At 44.0% G+C, this 22,389-nt stretch overlaps 1 protein-coding gene across 1 annotated transcript; it reads right to left on the bottom strand.

Moving 5' to 3' along the window:
* Positions 1–1,275: 1,275 nt before the first annotated feature.
* LOC126413199 (myogenesis-regulating glycosidase-like) lies at positions 1,276–20,141 on the bottom strand. Its single transcript, XM_050083095.1, has 6 exons — positions 20,132–20,141; positions 19,592–19,711; positions 11,898–12,050; positions 7,290–7,840; positions 7,116–7,244; positions 1,276–1,779 (listed from the first exon to the last, which is right to left on the bottom strand). The coding sequence occupies exons 1-6, from the start codon at positions 20,139–20,141 to the stop codon at positions 1,276–1,278; spliced, it is 1,467 nt and encodes a 488-aa protein (XP_049939052.1).
* Positions 20,142–22,389: the final 2,248 nt, after the last annotated feature.

The following is a 22,389-nucleotide window of genomic DNA, read 5'->3' as shown; positions in this document are numbered from 1 at the left end:
GTCACTGCATGCTGAATTCGTTTACTGACTTTAGGCTTTGAAGGCCTGCTCTCGACACAGTGACTAGTAGTAAGTAAAGATACTGAACTTTTTGCCTTTCGTGACAATTTTTGAAACCTGAGACGCTTCCCAGAGCTAACGACAATAGGCAAGGAATGGTCTGCTAATGCGTACTGCAACATAATCTAGTTTCTGGCTTCGATTTTCGAGACTTGACCTACTGACACCTATTACTCCTCGTAAGTAGCACCAAAATCTATAGAAATAGTTCAAGAGAGGCAAGATATGCCAAAACATATTTTCGTAGATTTGTAGTCTGTCTAGGTGCCTTGTATCTGAGCTATGAGAAGCTCTTATGTATGCTATCAATAGCTAAATTTACACAGCAAATGCTAAAGTAACTCATTTGCTACTATGTAATGATACCAGAAACGCGTGAAGGTTCTCTGGTCTTATCAAATCACAAACATTAACTGTAGGAGTGATTATGAAGAAATGTTCCAATTTGTGTGAAATCTTAACTGCTAAGGTCATCAGGCCCTATGCTTACACACTGCTTAACCTAAATTATCCTAAGGACAAACACACACCCATTCCCGAGGGAGGACTCGAACCTCCGCCGGGACCAGCCGCACAGTCCATGACTGCAGCGTCTGAGACCGCGCGGCGAGTGATTATGAAGAAGCTTGAAAGAGAAGAAATTCACGGAATAGTTCGTGTGCATGGCGATAAAGACAGTAGCTGTCTTCGGAATGAATGGATGGGTGAATAACGACTATTGCCATCTCAGAATATTGATTACCAGGGATCTATCTAAAGCATCGAGAGAGGTAAACGGAATAAAAATTAATTCTAAGTCATTACAAAGTTAGTAAAACAGAGTTACTGTCCTAATTCTGGACCCACTGGCACAAACTAACGGTAGATTTTCGTAATCCAGAAACCTCAATCTCACCAGTGTGAATTCAAATAAATACGCAGTAAATGCGTGAGTGATTAATAATGGTTGTCCTGTAGCTACACAGTGAAAGGTATTCGGAAATAATAATTGACGAAAGCATGCAGTGTTTCTCGTACATTCCAGTGGGCAAACTTAAGCTATCGCTTGAGTTGCACGCTACATCTTGAACTAGGTAGTCATTCCAAATTGTGATTGCTATAGGTCAGGTCCACACTTGGTTCACAGTATGCGTCATCGGATTTAAATTTTAACGAAGATAATGGAAGGATATCACTGGTAGAAAAAGACAAACATGACCACTATATCTCTGGTCATTACAGGGCCAACGAATCGTTGAACGCCTCGAAAGTTTGATAGTTGAACGACGCTGGGACTGGACGCACCTCGTCGTCAAAGTCCCACGGCGCGATGGACATCTGCAGCGCCGGTATGAAGACGGCGGCCTCCAGCCAGCGGATGTAGAGCTCCGTGTCGGGCCCGTTGCCGCTGTTGACGTTGCCGCCTATCATGTCGGGCAGCACGAACGGGTGGCCGACCACGTTCATGTGCAGCAGCGAGGGGATCAGCGTGCGCAGGCCGTTCTGGGCGCTCCAGCTGCTGTGCTTGTCGAACATGCGGAAGAAGACGGGCTGCTGCTGACTGCGCACGCTGGAGCGCACCTCGATCAGGGGGCCGAACTGGGACACCGTCTTCACGTAGTCGTCGGTGAAGCGCACCGGGTTCAGCTCGAGGGGCTCGATGGTCGACTCGTACGGCAGCCAGCTGGTCTCTCTGGCGTCGAACTTGAACGAGTCGATACCGGTCACCTTGTGCAGTGCCTGGAAACAAAAGGCAGTATCAGTAAACAGGAGTCACTGGTCGACGAGTAGGCGTTAAATATAACGCGAGCAGAAACAGATGGCGGAAAAAAAGAACGGAAGGTGATGATACTTTCGCCGCTGAGAAATCGAGAAACGACTCTAAGCCCGATATAAATTTCCATTCTACACATACACATATCCTGTTTTCCAAATGCTGCAGATCTTCTGACCTCAACTTTGAAACATGGTGGCTGTTTCGCCTCGTTTTGTTGATTAACGTAGTTTCTGTACACAGAGACGTCCGCCCCGATAGCTGAGTGGTCAGCGTGACAGATTGCCGACCTACGAGTCCGGGTTCGATTCCCGGCTCCGCTCAGGGACTGGATCTTGTGTTGTCTTCAGCATCATTTCATCCGCCCCGATAGCTGAGTGGTCAGCGTGACAGATTGCCGACCTACGAGTCCGGGTTCGATTCCCGGCTCCGCTCAGGGACTGGATCTTGTGTTGTCTTCAGCATCATTTCATCCCCATCCGGCGCGCAGGTCGCCCAATGTGGCGTCGAATGTAATAAGACTTACGCCAAGGCGGCCGCACTTCCCCCGCAAGGATCCTCCCGGCCAATGACGCCAAACGCCCATTTCTATTTTGTACACAGAGACTTCAAAAGGCGCATATGGTTGTCGATAGAATATACACCCTGCAAGACTATCTGTGGTGTGACACATTGCGGGGCCACGGTAAAGTTTTGTGAAGTACTTTCAAGCGCTGGACAGTCTCTTCTTGGCCTACGAAAATTTGGAAAGGCAGTTCCTGCAGAAATTGTGATGATTAACCTTACCTGACCAGTGGACGCAGATATAAATGGAGTCAGATGCTGCTTAAATCGGTGAGATTCTCTTCTACATTATGCGTTAATTTCACTCTGGTTTCGTTAGGTATGGTATACTCATTCATTTTGTTGACCTACCTAGATAGTTAAGCTCGTTAACAAGTGGCTTCCGTGATTCAGCGAGGCGCGCTAGGCATGGTTCGCACCTGCTTGGCAGAATAACGACATAGGTGCCAGCCAAAGTAGATGTTGCTCCTAGATTGTGTCCCACGTCCCATTAGTTTAAGAGCGAGCTGGTTCCCATGTCCAGACTCGCAACGATCTAGAAAACGATCTCACACTTGAGCATGGGCTTTAGACCAGTACTTCCACGGATTTTTTTCCTTGGTGACAGGACAGGTACAAAGTGCACCCAGCATCATGGTGCCAATTGAGATGGCCGGGAGTTCAGTGTGCTGACCCCAAGCCCCTCCATACCGTATTCAATGACGCCCTGGGCTAAGGATGACGGGATGACAAGATGGTCGGTGGGTCCCGATAGACTCACGAGGGTATGAAGCAGGCGGGGCTGTGCTCTGTTTGCTGGCTTGGAGCCTAGACCCAGACAGACTGGCAACACGATATTCGTCCCAGGGGGAAGGGATGGCTTCAGGAAAGGTGTCCAGCCACATACTGTCACTAACATTGCTTTAATCGTTAGGAAATTGCCGACCTTGCAGTCGCACGGTCAAGGCAAGGACGAAGAAGATATTCATTCATTTTACTGATGACTCATGTGAACCAGAACTCAGTATTTTGCGAGTGGGTTTGAGCTTTCTACCCACATGGACGAGGATTCCATCCGATCTTTCATCATTCATTATTTACATGAAACTTTCTATTGAGCCTTATCTTCGACTATCAGAACGCTATATTCAATAACCGTCCTTCTTTTTCATGAAAATATAGTGAATTGATGATCTATCGCGTCCAAATGTGAATTACTTTCCAAAAATTTATTACCATTTTTCTCGCTTACTACTAGTATCTTGTTTTCGTAAGCCTGAAACAGGCAGTGCTATGCATGTTGTATGAGTTTTAACTGTACTTTCACACCAGATGTCTCGCGCTAGAAACTGAATAACTAAGAATTTGAGCACTTGTAATTTTCATCCCCATGAGCAAAGTCGACGAGCAGTGGCTCCAGTGACTACGTGCAGTGCATTTAATGGAATCAGAAACACTTATCTGCCTCCACAAGCTAAGCATTACGCTTATAATTTGCAGTAAATTGAGTATAATTTTTTGTCCACTGTCCATTATATATTCCTAACGGTTCGCATGTTACACTGATTTTACATATAAGTAAATCAATAACATCAAAACATTAACCTTTCACCTTAAAGGATTATCACTTGTTCAAGACAGAAACTGGTAGAGAATTAATGTAAACAATACTCCTCAGAACTATCCTCTGTAAACAAATTTCTCTTTAATTAATAATTTCAATAAGTCTCAGTTTCATCTTGAATGCCAACTGTTGAATAATTATAGTCGTTTTTCATAAATGTAACCTATATTAAAGCCAACTATGACGGCGTAGGAAGGAGTATCGTCATAATGGCAGAGTTTGTAGCTGGTGATTCGATTAATCACTACGAGTACTACAGAAATGTGGCACAAAATTTGTTTCATGGAGGCGTGACGCGGCGTGGTTTGCAGTGACGGGGAACGATGGCGTGGTAGCTTCTTCGGAGACGAGAGCATGATATAAAGAGTGAAGGGAACACACTTTTCGAAGTAAATGGACTCGGCCTAAAGAGGAAGTGCAGCATATGCCAAAGAGTAGTGCTTGGGTTACAGCATGTTTCTACAAAAAAATCTGTACAGTGACCGTACGGCTTTCGCCTTCAGCGGAATCATACGGAATTAAGAGCATTACATGGGAAAATGTATAATGTAGGGTAGCGTGAAGCACGGCTGCGATACTGCACAGAGTCTCTGAATCACCGTGTCTACGATCCTCGTTTCCACGCCGCCTCAGACATGTATTGAGGCATGCTGCAGATGCCGTTTTCACTTCTAACAGCTCTCGTGAGATGAAGATGACCGCTAACGTCAACTAGCTTTGATCAATGAAACTAGTGCAAGATGATTTGTAATCGAGGAAGTGTTAGAGTACCGCTAAAATTTAGTTCTGTATCTATTTAAATATCACGGGGCAGTAGCAAGAGAAAAAAAATCGTATATTTTTATCGAGAGTGATTGAGCCTGTTGATTCCGAACTTATTCTCACGTGTTTGTAGCTGCAGTGTTGTGATCTAGTAGTGTACCAGAAATGGGATGCAATTCGGTGTTATTGTTGACTGAAATGAGGTTCTTAGTCTGGTACTGGGCATAATTTGCACTAAAATTAAAAATGATTTCGTCGACCACCTAGATCAAGTCTTCTTTTTGACATCACTTCCACGACTTGCGCATCAGTGAAGATGTGATGAAATATATAAGCCAAAACTGACTCCCAGTCACCTAGCGAAGAAAACCTCTGACCCGGCCGAGAATCGAACCCGTGACACCGTGATCTAGAAGCCACGAGAGTAGCCACTAGACTATGAGTTTGAGGCGTAATTTTCAGAAAAAAAAGCGCAACCATTTGCGTTCCCTTCCCACTACGCACAGGTCCTTTGAATGTGTTACGGTAAAACGAAGCCCACCAGAGAAATAATGCGACAGGCGAGATGAAGTGACAATTAATTAATCTTCAGGATGGTGCTATAGCCCAAGATGAGTGCTCGTATACATATGTAGTTTCTGTGATCCAGTGCACTGTTTCATGTACCAGTAGCGTTGAATGGTTTTCTTTGTACAAATTCTGACATTTTTACATCTCCTGGAGAAGACTGAGATTGCTAAAACAGTTACAATGCTCTTTTTTTTAATTTTTGGACATAATCAGAATTGACAAACTGTTTATCGGATTTGACAATGCCAGCTACTCGTTCTGGGGCAACGTCAGAAATCATCAAACAGACGTTGGCCGAAGAACCCGACACAGAAGCTAACAGGAAATTCGTCAACAAGGGGCCATGGAAGCCTTAACAATTTTGTACAATCACAATTATCTTTTCAGATGACCGGTTTGGTTGGTTGGTTGATTTGGGGGGAGGAGACCAAACTACGAGGTCATCGGTCTCATCGGATTAGGGAAGGATGGGGAAGGAAGTCAGCCGCGCCCTTTCAAAGGAACCATCCCGGCATTTGCCTGAAGCGATTTAGGGAAATCACCGAAAACCTAAATCAGGATGGCCGGACGCGGGATTGAACCGTTGTCCTCCCGACTGACCGGTATCGTCATCTTGAGATCCAACTGCTATACAAGAGGACCATAAGTTGTCACTCATATGTTCTACATGCGCATCAACTGGATCTGAAGGTGGTGAAACGGTTCATCTGTAAAGATAATTGTGCTTGTGTCGGAAGATAAAAAAAATCGATCCCTTTGACAGGGTGCAAGCCAAAGAGATGTACTCGGAACAATATTTACTCAGCGCTGGACTCCAACATGGACCCTTGGCTTTGTGTAAAGTGCTGGCATCAACAATATGATCCAGATGGACTGGGGCTGATGGGAATGCCTAGATGCTCATCTGGTAAGGTCTTTGACTGTGAAAGACAGGGGCTTAGATCGAATTCCGTCGAGTAATACAGTTTGAGTGTCCAAACAGGAAGAATAATTCTCTATAGTTAAGACTGTAATGCTGTCACCGTCCTTTCGGAGCAATATAAGATTTATCTCAGCCACAAGAACATACTGTAAACTGTATATTTTTACTAAGTCAGCTTAATGTGTCTCAAATTCAAAATAATGAAATAATAAACTTGGAGAAGCAACAAGATACTCCTATTTCACAGCAGGACGAAAATTTGGTGCATACTAGCTCAACTGATTGACATACTGAAGTAGTAAATGTCAAACAAGATATTTATTTTTTATTTCTCTCTCTAATTTTGAATAGGAATTATATGAAGTGTACTGTATGACGAAGAACGAATTGATCGACACAGTGCAAGGTGTAGCAGCCTTATTTCTTTCCTTTTCATCAGAACGAAACATTTCAGAAAAGTCACCGCGTTTGATTGTTAAAGGAGTTTCTGCTTCATTCTCAAAGTACCATGAATGTGAGACCTGTTACGTCTTGGCACACATCAATGTTTCGGGATGTGAATATTTCGCTAGAAGTCTAGAGCTGTCTCAGAAACAAGAGGAGCTATTCCGCGTGTTTGCCTAGTTATACAATGCATTTCTCGATAACATAGTGGTAAGCGAAAAGCATTTCTCTTGATATTCTCGTTCGTGTACGACACGTTATTGCCTTCTTTGATAGGGATCGTCTAATCGGCGAAACTCCAATTTGGCCACTCTATTTGGTGTTTTGAGATTTTTCAAAAGTTAAACATCCTCATTTAGAATGCTCACATTCTCTACAGAGCAGCGCTTTAGAGCAGATATCCCTGAGAAGAGATATTCCAAGGCTGAAGTACTCACCCAGACTCTGCACGCCCACCAGGCTGCTGCCTCGGAGTTGGTGAAGTCGATGACGCCGCCCACACCTCTCCACCACTGGGTGTCGACCGTGCCGTTGGCGCTGGTGACGAAGTATCCGCTGGCCAGTGCCTACGAGTAGTAGGGCTCGCAGTCCTGGTTCACAAACGGGTGCACCCACAGGGTGACTCGGTAGCCCAGCTTGTGGAGGTCGTCGACCATCGTCTTCACGTCTGGGAACTTGTCTGTGTCGAAGGTGAGGCTGCCGTAGCAGCTCTCCCAGTAGTCGTCCACCTGCAGCTGGCTCTCGTTGAAGCCGTGGGCGATGATGTCTGCGGCGATCTGCCTCACCGTCGCGTCGTCGATGTCCTTCTTGTGGCGCGCCCACGTCGACCAGACGGGGTGCGTGGCCATGCGCTCGTCCGGGATTGCTTCCGGCTTGCCGAGGAAGTTCTCGATTGCGTATTCGTGTGCCTGCTTCACGTTATCGTACGTGCACAGGTTGAATTCCAAAACGTTGCCTTGTCTTCGTGTGGGGTAGGGATCGGCGTTCTCCGCAATGAAACACAGTGCATCCTTCGAGTCGTTCGTATTTTGTTCTACGAAAAGCGGTACGTACGGCGGGACGTGGACGAACCTGCCGTCTGAGAACAGCCAGTAGCGGACGGCGATTCCGACTTTCCCGTCCTTCTTGGGGACGTAGGAAAAGTGGTCGAACACGTCGGACTCTGCGGGCCAGGTCTACATCTACATCTACATCTACATTGATACTCCGCAAGCCACCCAACGGTGTGTGGCGGAGGGCACTTTACGTGCCACTGTCATTACCTCCCTTTCCTGTTCCAGTCGCGTATGGTTCGCGGGAAGAACGACTGTCTGAAAGCCTCCGTGCGCGCTCTAATCTCTCTAATTTTACATTCGTGATCTCCTCGGGAGGTATAAGTAGGGGGAAGCAATATATTCGATACCTCATCCAGAAACGCACCCTCTCGAAACCTGGCGAGCAAGCTACACCGCGATGCAGAGCGCCTCTCTTGCAGAGTCTGCCACTTGAGTTTATTAAACATCTCCGTAACGCTATCACGGTTACCAAATAACCCGGTGACGAAACGCGCCGCTCTTCTTTGGATCTTCTCTATCTCCTCCGTCAACCCGACCTGGTACGGATCCCACACTGATGAGCAATACTCAAGTATAGGTCGAACGAGTGTTTTGTAAGCCACCTCCTTTGTTGATGGACTACATTTTCTAAGCACTCTCCCAATGAATCTCAACCTGGTACCCGCCTTACCAACAATTAATTTTATATGGTCATTCCACTTCAAATCGTTCCGTACGCACACTCCCAGATATTTTACAGAAGTAACTGCTACCAGTGTTTGTCCCGCTATCATATAATCGTACAATAAAGGATCCTTCTTTCTATGTATTCGCAATACATTACATTTGTCTATGTTAAGGGTCAGTTGCCACTCCCTGCACCAAGTGCCTATCCGCTGCAGATCTTCCTGTATTTCGCTACAATTTTCTAATGCAGCAACTTCTCTGTATACTACAGCATCATCCGCGAAAAGCCGCATGGAACTTCCGACACTATCTACTAGGTCATTTATATATATTGTGAAAAGCAATGGTCCCATAACACTCCCCTGTGGCACGCCAGAGGTTACTTTAACGTCTGTAGACGTCTCTCCATTGATAACAACATGCTGTGTTCTGTTTGCTAAAGACTCTTCAATCCAGCCACACAGCTGGTCTGATATTCCGTAGGCTCTTACTTTGTTTATCAGGCGACAGTGCGGAACTGTATCGAACGCCTTCCGGAAGTCAAGAAAAATAGCATCTACCTGGGAGCCTGTATCTAATATTTTCTGGGTCTCATGAACAAATAAGGCGAGTTGGGTCTCACACGATCGCTGTTTCCGGAATCCATGTTGATTCCTACATAGTAGATTCTGGGTTTCCAGTAATGACATGATACGCGAGCAAAAAACATGTTCTAAAATTCTACAAGAGATCGACGTAAGAGATATAGGTCTATAGTTTTCCGCATCTGCTCGACGACCCTTTTTGAAGACTGGGACTATCTGTGCTCTTTTCCAATCATTTGGAACCCTCCGTTCCTCTAGAGACTTGCGGTACACGGCTGTTAGAAGGGGGGCAAGTTCTTTCGCGTACTCTGTGTAGAATCGAATTGGTATCCCGTCAGGTCCAGTGGACTTTCCTCTATTGAGTGATTCCAGTTGCTTTTCTATTCCTTGGACACTTATTTCGATGTCAGCCATTTTTTCGTTTGTGCGAGGATTTAGAGAAGGAACTGCAGTGCGGTCTTCCTCTGTGAAACAGCTTTGGAAAAAGGTGTTTAGTATTTCAGCTTTACGCGTGTCATCCTCTGTTTCAATGCCATCATCATCCCGTAGTGTCTGGATATGCTGTTTCGAGCCACTTACTGATTTAACGTAAGACCAGAACTTCCTAGGATTTTCTGTCAAGTCGGTACTTAGAATTTTACTTTCGAATTCAATGAACGCTTCACGCATAGCCCTCCTTACGCTAACTTTGACATCGTTTAGCTTCTGTTTGTCTGAGAGGTTTTGGCTGCGTTTAAACTTGGAGTGGAGCTCTCTTTGCTTTCGCAGTAGTTTCCTAACTTTGTTATTGTAGCACGGTGGATTTTTCCCGTCCCTCACAGTTTTACTCGGCACGTACCTGTCTAAAACGCATTTTACGATTGCCTTGAACTTTTTCCATAAACACTCAACATTGTCAGTGTCGGAACAGAAATTTTCGTTTTGATCTGTTAGGTAGTCTGAAATCTGCCTTCTATTACTCTTGCTAAACAGATAAACCTTCCTCCCTTTTTTTATATTCCTATTAACTTCCATATTCAGGGATGCTGCAACGGCCTTATGATCACTGATTCCCTGTTCTGTACATACAGAGTCGAAAAGTTCGGGTCTGTTTGTTATCAGTAGGTCCAAGATGTTATCTCCACGAGTCGGTTCTCTGTTTAATTGCTCGAGGTAATTTTCGGATAGTGCACTCAGTATAATGTCACTCGATGCTCTGTCCCTACCACCCGTCCTAAACATCTGAGTGTCCCAGTCTATATCTGGTAAATTGAAATCTCCACCTAAGACTATAACATGCTGAGAAAATTTATGTGAAATGTATTCCAAATTTTCTCTCAGTTGTTCTGCCACTAATGCTGCTGAGTCGGGAGGTCGGTAAAAGGAGCCAATTATTAACCTAGTTCGGTTGTTTAGTGTAACCTCCACCCATAATAATTCACAGGAACTATCCACTTCTACTTCACTACAGGATAAACTACTACTAACAGCGACGAACACTCCACCACCGGTTGCATGCAATCTATCCTTTCTAAACACCGTCTGTACCTTTGTAAAAATTTCGGCAGAATTTATCTCTGGCTTAAGCCAGCTTTCAGCTTCGGTGCTTTCTATCAGCGCTTGAAGTTCCGGTACTTTGCCAACGCAGCTTCGACAGTTGACAATTACAATACCGATTGCTGCTTGTTCCCCGCATGTCCTGACTTTGCCCCGCACCCGTTGAGGCTGTTGCCCTTTCTGTACTTGCCCAAGGCCATCTAACCTAAAAAACCGCCCAGCCCACGCCACACAACCCCTGCTACCCGTGTAGCCGCTTGTTGCGTGTAGTGGACTCCTGACCTATCCAGCGGAACCCGAAACCCCACCACCCTATGGCGCAAGTCGAGGAATCTGCAGCCCACACGGTCGCAGAACCGTCTCAGCCTCTGATTCAGACCCTCCACTCGGCTCTGTACCAAAGATCCGCAGTCAGTCCTGTCGACGATGCTGCAGATGGTGAGCTCTGCTTTCATCCCGCTAGCGAGACTGGCAGTCTTCACCAAATCAGATAGCCGCCGGAAGCCAGAGAGGATTTCCTCCGATCCATAGCGACACACATCATTGGTGCCGACATGAGCGACCACCTGCAGATGGGTGCACCCTGTACCCTTCATGGCATCCGGAAGGACCCTTTCCACATCTGGAATGACTCCCCCCGGTATGCACACGGAGTGCACATTGGTTTTCTTCCCCTCTCTTGCTGCCATTTCCCTAAGGGGCCCCATTACGCGCCTGACGTTGGAGCTCCCAACTACCAGTAAGCCCACCCTCTGCGACTGCCCGGATCTTGCAGACTGAGGGGCAACCTCTGGAACAGGACAAGCAGCCATGTCAGGCCGAAGATCAGTATCAGCCTGAGACAGAGCCTGAAACCGGTTCGTCAGACAAACTGGAGAGGCTTTCCGTTCAGCCCTCCGGAATGTCTTTCGCCCCCTGCCACACCTTGAAACGACCTCCCACTCTACCACAGGTGAGGGATCAGCCTCAATGTGGGCAGTATCCCGGGCAACCACAGTCGTAGTCCGATCAGGGGATGCGTGGGACGAGCTGGCCGTCCCCGACAAACCCCCATCCGGACCCCCACAGTGATGCCCATTGGCAACAGCCTCAAGCTGTGTGACCGAAGCCAACACTGCCTGAAGCTGGGAGCGAAGGGATGCCAACTCAGCCTGCATCCGAACACAGCAGTTGCAGTCCCTATCCATGCTAAAAACTGTTTTGCAAAGAACGTCTGAACTAATCTACAGAGAGCGCAAACAAATCGACAAAATTTAAACGGTTATTAAAATACAAGATTGCCTAGTAAATGCTGGGCCTTCTGGATTCCACCGTACATGTGGGCGCCTCGGTGGTTGAGGCAGCCTCTGATGGACCTCGTGGAAGACTTAGCAGATACCTTGATGTTGAGGCAGCGGTCGTCCAGTGGCGGCGGCCATGCTGGAGTCGGTGAACTGCAGGCAGTCCTCGCCGGAGCTGCCATCCTCACAAGCCGTGGGGGCGGACCCGTCGCTCGGCGCCGTGACGTAGCCCACCTCCTCCTCCTCGCCGTCTGGAACAGGCGCGTCGCCACCGATATGCTCAGTTCAAGTTTACAATAAAAAATGTGATGAGTGCAAGTTTTTTGATATCGTCATCACTTAACCTTAATTCCGGGAAATAGAAATCGGATACTGCTTCATTTGAGCACATAAAGGCGCTGTATTGGCTACTAAGGACTCCATATCCTGATAGTCAAGGTAATCTTACATACTTCGATTCTCATGGTGTTGTTCACTACAAAATATTGGGATGCTATCTGCAAAGCAATGATCACTTCTTGAGAGCATAAAGTCCTGCGAGGAAGCATCACCAGCTTGAGCCAGTATTTTCAAGAGGACAAGTTACACTTCCAAGATATCAGTTCTACCAATCAATCCCTCGTGAATATTTGGGCAGTAATTCTGATGGTAGGGAGTTATGACCCTTCGAATGAATAGATTTTATAAACATTCGCGCCACCTGTTCTTTGTCATTCGGACCACCCCACTGCACCGGCTTTGAGCCTGAGCGTAATATAGTCTGTAGTGGAGTCGCAACCAGAGCCCTCTTATTCATTTGATGTTGAAGATGAAGGAACAGGAGGAGAGAGGCGGACTCATTTGTCTAAAACGTTTTGAAATGTTATTGCAGAACACATGGACACTGGGGTGGGAAAAGTAATACCTCCTAATATCATGGCGGATCTCCTTTTGCCTGACATAGTGTAGCAACTCGACGTGACATGGACTCAACAAGCCATTGGAACTCACCTACAGAAATATTGAGCCATGCTGCCTCTATAGCCGCTCATAACTGAGAATGTGTTGCCTGTGCAGGATTTTACGCACGAGCTGATCTCTAGGTTATATCCCATTAATGGTCGATAGGTTTCACGTCGGACGATCTGGGTCGCCGAATCATTCGCTCGATTTGTCCAGAATGTTTTTCAAACTAATCGCCAACAGTTGTGGTACGGTAACATGGTGCATTGTCATCTGTAAAAATTCCATCATTGTTTGGTAACATGAAGGGCATGAATGGCTACATATGGCCTCGAAGTAGCCGAACATAAGCACTTCTAGTCAATGATTGGTTAAGTTGGAACAGGAGACCCAGTCCATTTCCTCTAAACACAGCCTATCTATTATGGAGCCATCGTCAGCTTGCACAGTGCTTTATAGACAACTTGGGCCCATGACTTCATGAGGTCTGCGCAACACTCGACCACTACCATAAGTTCTTACCATCTGAAATCGGGAATCATCTAAGGCTTCGGTTTTTCAGTCGTCTATGGTCGAATCAATACGGCCAGAAGACCAGGACAGGCGCTGCAGGCCATGTCGTGCTGTTAACTACGGCAGTCGCGTTGGTCGTCTACCGCCGTAGACCAGTAACGCGAGATTTCACCGCACTGTGCGACTGGATACATTCGTCATACGTTCCACGTTGATTTCTGTGGTTATTTCACACAGCACTTACAATTACGCAAACGACGCTTCTCTCGCTTCGTTGTCCATGGGGAGAGCTGATACCTGAAATTTGTTATTCTCGACACACTGTTGACATTGAACCTCGTAGTATTGAATTTCCTGACGATTTCCAAAATGGAATGTCCCACGCGTCTAGTTCCAGCTTCCATTCCGCATTCAATCTGTCAATTCGCATCATATGGCCGTAACCACGTCGGGCGCCTTATCACTCAAATCAGCTGATTATAAATGGCATCTCCACTAATGCACTGGCCCTTTATACTGCCTTTATACTTTACTTTACACTGCCGCCATCTTTATATGTGCGTATCGCTATCGCGTGACTTTTGTCACCTCAGTGTGATACTGCGCGAGAAATAGGCAACGTATAGGCAATAGACGTATGTAACGTGTCAGTATGATATGATGCACACAGACAGCCAATATTATTTTAATAGTATTCTCGTATTGATAGTCGGTGAAAAGCAAAATAAGTCAACCTAAGCATGTTAAGAATTGTTATGAAATGTGGTTAATGAGTTTCGATTAACAATTTAACCATGCCAGTTACGTTTAATAATAACGTTCCTGTTGCAAAGGTAGTTCATTTTAAGTGTGACAGCTTTAAAATAGAAGAAAAATAACACACACCAGTTATGTAAATAATAGGATATCGCTACGCTACTTCTTTAATGACACCCTCATTCGTTTCATGAATTTACACTGCATTAGAGAATCGTAACATGAAAACGTCAGAGCCAAAGAGATCTCTGACACCAGCTATAGGTTAGAAACCGTGCATTTTGACACAGTGAAAAAATAATGTTGCAATGTCAAGACAGTACCTCGCAAACATCTTACTCGGTTGCGCAGTACTTCGCGCTCGGGCATAAAGCGCCTGTAACAGGGAGGCGCGAGTCACAAAGAACATATTTAAAAGCTCTACCTTCAAAAGGTCATGACTGCGTGATGACAGGATTATGATGCAAATTTTCGGGTGGGAGCGAGTTCTGGGGCTGACATCTTGCAAGTGTACTTCTTGTCCTTAAAACTTGACGTTAAGTTGGTAATGTTTACTTGTTAGTGACATTGTATACATCCTTTATGTAAATCTGTCATTCTGAAATGATGCCATACTCAGGGCAATATTCAGTTCCTAGTACAAGCAGAGAGGTGGTCGCCCGCATCTCGTGGTCGTGCGGTAGCGTTCTCGCTTCCCACGCCCGGGTTCCCGGGTTCAATTCCCGGCGGGGTCAGGGATTTTCTCTGCCCCGTGATGGCTGGGTGTTGTGTGATGTCCTTAGGTTAGTTAGGTTTAAGTAGTTCTAATTTATAGGGGACTGATGACCATAGATGTTAAGTCCCATAGTGCTCAGAGCCATTTGAATCTTTAGAGAGGTGGTCCTGTCACAAGGGAGATACACTGCACATCACACTTGAGCGTGAAGCTTGCTTAGTTTTCGAAAGTCCCATTCACCTATCATACAAATGCCCTGCATCGAATGGAAGGTACGAGAGAGGTACTTTCGTTATTAATAAGAGAGCTGAAACATGACAGTTCCCAAACACTAGATGTCAGCCGTTGGTGCCGCAACACCTACGGGTTATCTAGACCCATTTCTTACTACAGTCACTCGCGTGAAAAGAAGAAAAAAATAAGGTCTGTGATCATTAAAACTTATTTGCTCCACTTGCAATCCTCTAATTCGGAGGTAACTACCGGTTTCAACATCGCATAGTATAACGCGTCGAGTATTCCTTTAGTGCTTGCTTGAAGCTACTAAATCGCACAAATGCTGCTGTGATCCACTTAAAGTTATTCGGTTCAATTTTTGGCGGTAAAAATTTCATGGCCGTCATTTCAGCAACGGAATAGGAAACATTCTATTCACTACACCACCCTTGAATGAAACCAGATATTGAACACGTGTCATCGATATAAGAATGTGTAGGTAACACAGGGTTAATGCTGGCTCTTCTGTAGTGCCAACTTACGATCTCAGAGCCTCGTTTGAAACTTTCTGCCCGTGAATACCTACAGTTCGTTACTTTTCAGATTACTTTATTGGCTGATTTAAACGACGATGAGTTAGGATGCAGAAAAAGTGTCAAAATTTTATTAACTTTTAATGTGCTTCTTTAGCATCGTGCACTGACCAAGCACTCAGTTGTATCTGGGTTGTGACCTTTTGGCGTGTAGATAGTTCCATGAAATTTCGGGTGATTTGCTTGATATCAGAAACACGGTGCCTAGATATTTCGGCGCAGAGTCTTCTGGCCATCTTCAGTGGAATACTCGCGGAAGTACACAACCTTCTCCTGTTTAAAGTTTCTGTGACTGCTCTCAATGCAGAAACCTTGCCTGATCGACATACGATCGATTATCTTCACTCGACAAATTCTGAAACAGCTGATTCATAAGCTCTCTTTGTGTGTGTGTGTGTGTGTGTCTAAATGAGCACTTCTGTAGTCTGTTGGGTCCGTAAGCGAACCAAATTCTCCACTGCATACTTAATACCAGAACACATTCTCTTCTTTAAAAAGTTTCTGACTAGCATGATCAAATGCTTTACATGAGTTATGGGAAATGCTACTTGCTAAGAATGTTGTCATTTAGATATTTTATTTTCTAGTTAGTGATTGGAAAAGGACATTTCCCCTAGACAAAGCCATTTTAATTGCAAACTGAAAGCAGATACATCTACATCTATATGATTTCTCTGCAGTTCTTAATTATTTGCCTAGCAGAGGGTTTACCGAACCACCTTCAAGTTATTTGTCTATCGTTCCAGTCCCTAACAGCGATGTCGAAAAACGAACACTTAAATATTTTCTTGAGACCTCTGATTTCTCTTATTTTATTGTGATGTCAATTGCTCCCTAGGTAGGTGGGCGCGAACAAAATATTTTCACACTCTGAGGAGGAAGTCGGTGAATTAAGCTTCACGAGAAGATCGCCTTTATGTTAATGATGGCCACCCCAATTTTCATGTCATTTCAGTTATACTCTTTCCCCTATTTCGCGATAATAGAAAATCAGTTGCCATTCCTTGAACTTTTTCGCTGTCTTCCGTCAGTAGTATCTAATGCAGATCCCACATCGCTCAGTAATAGTCCACAAGAGGGCGGACAAGTGTAGTGTCGCTGTCTCTTTAGAAGATCTGATGCATTTTATAAATGTTCTGTCAATAAATCCCAGTCTTTCGTTCACTTTTCTCAAAACATTATCTATGTGATCATTCCAATTTAAGCTATTCGCAATTGTAATCGTTAAGTATTTAATTGAATTTAGAGCCTTAGATTTATGATTTATCGTGCAGCCGAAATTCCTTGAAGTACTCATGTGGATGACTTCAAATTTTTCTCCATTATTTTGAGTTCATACCACTTTTCACACCATGCAGATATCTTGCCTAAACCATTTTGCAATTGGTTTTGATCATCTGATGACTTTAAGGTAAGGTAACTGTCAGCATCATCTGAAAACAGTCTAAGGTGGTTGCTCAGATTGTCCCCTACATAATTAACGTCGATTAGGAAGAGCAGAGAGCCTGCAAAACTTCCAAGTAATATTTCAGTTTTTCTCGTCGAGTCTCCGTCAGATACCAGCAACTGTGACCTTTCTGACAGCAAATGACAAAACCTTTCGCACAACTGAGACGATACTCCACATGCACACAGTTTGATTAGAAGTCGCTTGTGAGGAACGGTTTAGCAGATTCTGGAAATCTTAAACTATGGAATCAATTTAATAGCCCCTGTGGATAGAACTCCGTGAGAAAAAAGATCTAGTTAGGTTCACTAGATCGATATTTCCTGAATATGTGTTGGTTCCTTGTGACACAAAAGTGAAAATGTAATGAATATTTAATCTTGTCCAGTATCACTGCACTGGGCAAAATCTTTGATGGTTCGGTTAATATGCTAATAAGTGGTACAAAGAAAAGTGACCTCTACCATGCACTTCACACTTGTTTTCAGAGAATGGATGTAGAGGTAGCATATCATTCTTTTAAATCGGTTCAGTAAGAACTAAGCCAGTAAGAAAACTAATCGAATTATACTCTCTACGCTACTCAGGGCAGATGGACAACAAAATTTTAGTAATTTGGCTTTGAGGTTATTTTATTTGCGGAAAATATCTTTAGAATTGGATGGAAATTTTCTATGAATAAGGTAAATTTGGGATTGGCATCTTTAAACAGACGTACGTCGCTCTAGATTTCATTGCGATCAAGCACTTTATTTTTGTGGCTGTTGTGCACAACTTTCAAACAGGCTTTTTACGACTATGCAAATCTTCAGTGTTTTGATATGTCGCCTCATAAAAATACTCTACCTAAATCGCTCTCCACATTTCTGGTGAAGATAAAATTAACAGTAGAGTGTAACTGATGAATGTTTAGGAGTATTCCCAAATCAGTTTTTTCATCGTGTCTTTCCAAATAAATGCTAAATTCACTCCAATGAAGCTATCAAGAATGGGAAATCCTAATGCTCCCAAACTCCGAGTCTAAAGTAGTAGCGTTAACATGTCTACCACTGGGACAGACGACTAGTTATCGCCCTTTTCTGATGTCTTTTACGCAGGTTCATCAACGATACCTGGTAACGGATGTAGAATCGCTTTACGCAATATGTTGTCAGGTAGTTTGCATGCAGATAATTTTTGCAGCCTTTTCTCTCTTAATGTTAGGTACTAAATCGACCAAACCACACTCTGGTACAATGACTGTTTCCTATAGCCGTGGAGGAAACACTGAAAGTTGCCAGTAGTAGTGGTAGTATGTTATTCTGCCTTACGGCAGGTCTTGTCATGGGTTAAGCCTCTTCCACTTTTGTCTGCCCATAGCCAGTCTTTTCATTTCTGAAAATTTGCCTCCTTTGATATTGTCCAGCATTTGATATCTTCTTTTTCCTCTTCCCCTTTTTCCCTCCACCATTCGTTCTATTTCTTCCTTCGATAAACAGTCCCTCCTCAGAGAATGTCCAATCCAGTTTCGTTTTCTCTTTCTGATGACCTGCAGCATGTTTCTTTCTTCTCCAACTCTTCTTAATACTTCTTCATTCCTTACTCGGTCTTCCCATTTCACTTTTTCCATTCTTCTCCATATCCACATCTCTACTGCCTCCGATCTTCTTTCATCTTCCTTCGTCAATGTCCAGGTTCCCGCAACGTATAGTGCAACGCTCCAGATGTAACACTTGGCAAGTCTTTTCCTCAGATCTTTGTTTAGTGGTCCACAAAGTAATACCTGTTTCCTCTTGAATCCTTCTTTTGCCATTCCAATTCTTTTCCTAATTTCTGATGAGCAATACGTATCATCCATTGTTACACTTCCCAAGTAATTGAAGTTATTCACTTGCTCTATTTCCTATCCCCCTATTTTCATACGGCATTTTCTCCCCTTTCCTCCAATTACTATGCTTTTCGTTTTCTTCTTGTTAATCTTCATTCCATATTCTTCTAATTTTGTGTTTAGACTCTCTAACATTTGTTCCATGTCTGTTGCACTATCTGCCATCACAACCATGTCGTCTGCAAGTTGCCAGTGACAGAAGACCATTCTTGCTTGATGTGCATTTGAAACCCTCACATCGAGCAAATGGGCTTGATAAAGAAACTAGAGGATGGCGGTTAGAAAACCTCTCCAGTCACGCTGATTTGTTTTCCATGCTTTTTCTAGAGCTCAAGGCAAACAATGGAGCTGTTACTGTAGAACGAACACAAAGAATTTATCCTTCCTCGCGCTTCGTCTTCTGACGACCTAAATGACTTAAAGTAAATGACCGGATGATTCCTTTGAAAGAGCACAGCCAGTTTCCTTCCCCATTGTTAAGCAGTCCGAGCTACTACTCCGTCTCTAATGACCTCGTTGTCGACGGGAAGTTAACCTCTAATTTTCCGTTCTTTCTTCGAATGACCTAAGTGTTGATGGGACGTGAAACCCTCATCTTCGTACCTCCCTAGAAACCTTCAACAATTTTGTCCCATCACCTCACGATAGGGAAGGCATGCAGGTGTGTGCGAATATTATTGCGAATGACAACGATCCGACATCAGCTCGGCACCAGGAGGGTGACCAGCCGCCTGCCGGCTCACCTTCTGTCAGCAGGATGACGAGGCGGCCGCTGGTCTGGTCGTAGCGGGTGCTGAGGCTGGCCGCGGCAGCGGCGTAGGCCACCAGCGCCCCCATCAGCAGCAGTGACGTCACACACGAAGCTGCAAACAAAAAAACAGTGCACTAGTGATCCTAGCAACATGAAGCAGACAAACACGTGACCACTGGTAGTCCACTGAAGTAAGTGGAGAACAAGAACGGTATGTCTGGCCACACAAACTTGTGAACGTCAGAGGAAACAAAAAAAAAAAATGTCGACGTAAGTTGTAAGACCAAGCGAAATTATTCAAATGGTTCAAATGGCTCTGAGCACTACGCGACTTAACTTCTGAGGTCATCAGTCGCCTAGAACTTAGAACTAATGAAACCTAACTAACCTAAGGACATCACACACATCCATGCCCGAGGCAGGATTCGAACCTGCGACCGTAGCGGTCGCTGGGTTCCAGACTGTAGCGTCTTGAACCGCACGGCCACTCTGGCCGGCCAAGCGAAATTATTACTAGAAAGCGTCAACTCACCTTTACGCATTCCCTCAGATGATGAACAGTACTGTACAACTTATGTGCATTCCCCTTACTCGGATCCGCCTATATAGGCAGCTCTTATCGTCACACGTCTACAGTATTTACGCTGAAAGGTACTTAGCTCCGGGGTACTCACAATTACTGTCAGCTAGTCACGTGAAAATTAAATTAATAGAATCGCATCACATTTTTTGCACATGGGTAACTTATCTGTATCACCTGATTTTAAAAAACTTTGCGAACAATAGCATCATCAATTAGCATCGGAGAGATTAGAAGTCCAATAGCCTATGCATTTTTACATTAGCGTTGGTTGCCGTGTAATTGCATGAAATTTGATAAAATAATATTCTAGAATTGGTCAGCACAATAAATTACGTTGTAAATATTATTGACAGACTATCTGTCTGTAAAAAACACACAAAAACCGCAGTGGACGTAAGATACTAATAATAAATATTTATTAAATAATCATTCTGCACTGATGCGTATCTTCTACACAGCTTCTTCTCTATACTGCATTTATGTGGTTACGAAAAATTAATTGTGTTGGAGCAATGGAGTTCGGTAGAAAGTAAAGGAAGTGAGGGAAAGTAGTAGGAGACTAGGCTGGAAAAAACACGGACGAAGGGAGCCGCTTGGTAGAATTTCGTACAGTGCATAATTTTATCATTGCTAACACTTGGATTAGGAATCGTGAAAGAAGACTGTACACGTGCAAAAGAGCTGCAGACATCGAAAAACAGTTTTTTAAAAAGGTAAGACACATATCCAGAATAGGAATTTCAAACTGAAAAGCATATCCGTGGGCATATTTAGACTTTGGACATAGTTTATTGGTTGGAATTGCAGTTAAAACCTGAATAAAATGCTAAAAAGTTAAGAAATAAAAAAAATGGGATATGGATAAGCAGCAAAAGCGAACACACACGTCGACAAAATGAGAAGGACAGAAAATGCAATATGAAAACGAATGAGTAGCTCGAAGAGCAGAACCAAAGCTATAGAACCACACATGGCTATGGGGAACGTAAATGTCACTTGTAGGACAGTTAGAGAGACATTTGTGGAAAATAGTAGAATCGATGTGATTATTAAGAGGACATATGGCACTCCAGTACTAGGTAAAGAAGAGAAAGCTAATAAGTGGAAGGAATGTATCGAAGAGCTTAAGAAGGAAAATAATTTCAGACAATATTATTGAAAGAATATAGAATCACACATGGCTATGGGGAACGTAAATGTCACTTGGCATTGTAATGCGCAAGGTGCCTCAAATTCAGCTAAGCAAAATGATCTGCGCATTTCGGACGTTTATTTACGTTCGTAAACCGACTTCCGACTTTTCCTTTGTACGAGACTGCAAGTGCCAGGTGGGTCCGATTAACAATTTCAGATTCTAATATTTTATTGCCGGTACAATTTTAATGTAGTCTTTCAATGATTGTGTCAAGACTCGTATGTATTGTGATATATTGCGTATTTTCGAACATTTGGAAGCGCCATTGTAAATTCGTTTCATATCGTCAATTGGAAACTTAACTAGTGCATTTGAGAACGTTTGGCATCAGTACCCTCGTTTAAAAAGTTGCGAGCATTGTGCATAATATATTCCATAGTAAACTGGCGTATTTGATTAATAGTTTTCGTAGCACATACTGTAAGTAACATATCGTGTTGCATTTAGTTTCCTCTTTCCACAAGAGTTAAATATTTATCGTAAATAAACGTTGTTTGTGATTTTGTTGGTGAACATAACCTCACAAACTGCTGAAGGAATTAGTCAATTTTATCCTAACTCTCCTTGCTATCACAATACATCTCTCTTTTTGCTGTTAATCGCTTGAGGTCATAAAGGCGACTGATAATGTGATCTCTCAGAATTTTTCGGCGCGATGCTGTCGTTATATATTCTTATTCTGTTACTTACCATTTAAAGCTTCCTTTTCTGCTGCTTTGGCAGAACGTTTCCGAGTGTTATTCCTCACTTTCGCTTTTTCCAAAATCCTTTTCCTTAGATTTGACGTTAGAATTTCCGAACGTTGTTTAGGACTTTCTTGATTCTAATGGTTTTCTTGTCATCGTAGATATTAGAGAAATGCGTAAAATTGAGGCCACCGCTCCGCTGCAACCAGATTCATCATTGGGTTTGATCGGTCTTTTCTTTCAGCGGTCTATACGTCCACAAGCGATTCATTCATTGGAATGAAATCCTCCTCTGAGAACACGTCTGGATTGATGGGAAGATTCAT

This window comes from Schistocerca serialis, chromosome 7 (genome assembly GCF_023864345.2).
Source record: "Schistocerca serialis cubense isolate TAMUIC-IGC-003099 chromosome 7, iqSchSeri2.2, whole genome shotgun sequence".
In the NCBI taxonomy this organism is placed as follows: Eukaryota; Metazoa; Arthropoda; class Insecta; order Orthoptera; family Acrididae; genus Schistocerca; species Schistocerca serialis.
This window is presented reverse-complemented; position numbering and strand designations above follow the sequence as displayed.

Excerpts from the sequence above, each read along its gene's own strand:
- LOC126413199 (XM_050083095.1), bottom strand. Across the intron at positions 12,051-19,591 it reads CGTCATCCTGCTGACAGAAG|ACGGCGAGGAGGAGGAGGTG; the intron begins GTGAGCCGGCAG and ends CGCCTGTTCCAG. Across the intron at positions 7,245-7,289 it reads GCTACCGAGTCACCCTGTGG|GCACTGGCCAGCGGATACTT; the intron begins GTGCACCCGTTT and ends TACTACTCGTAG.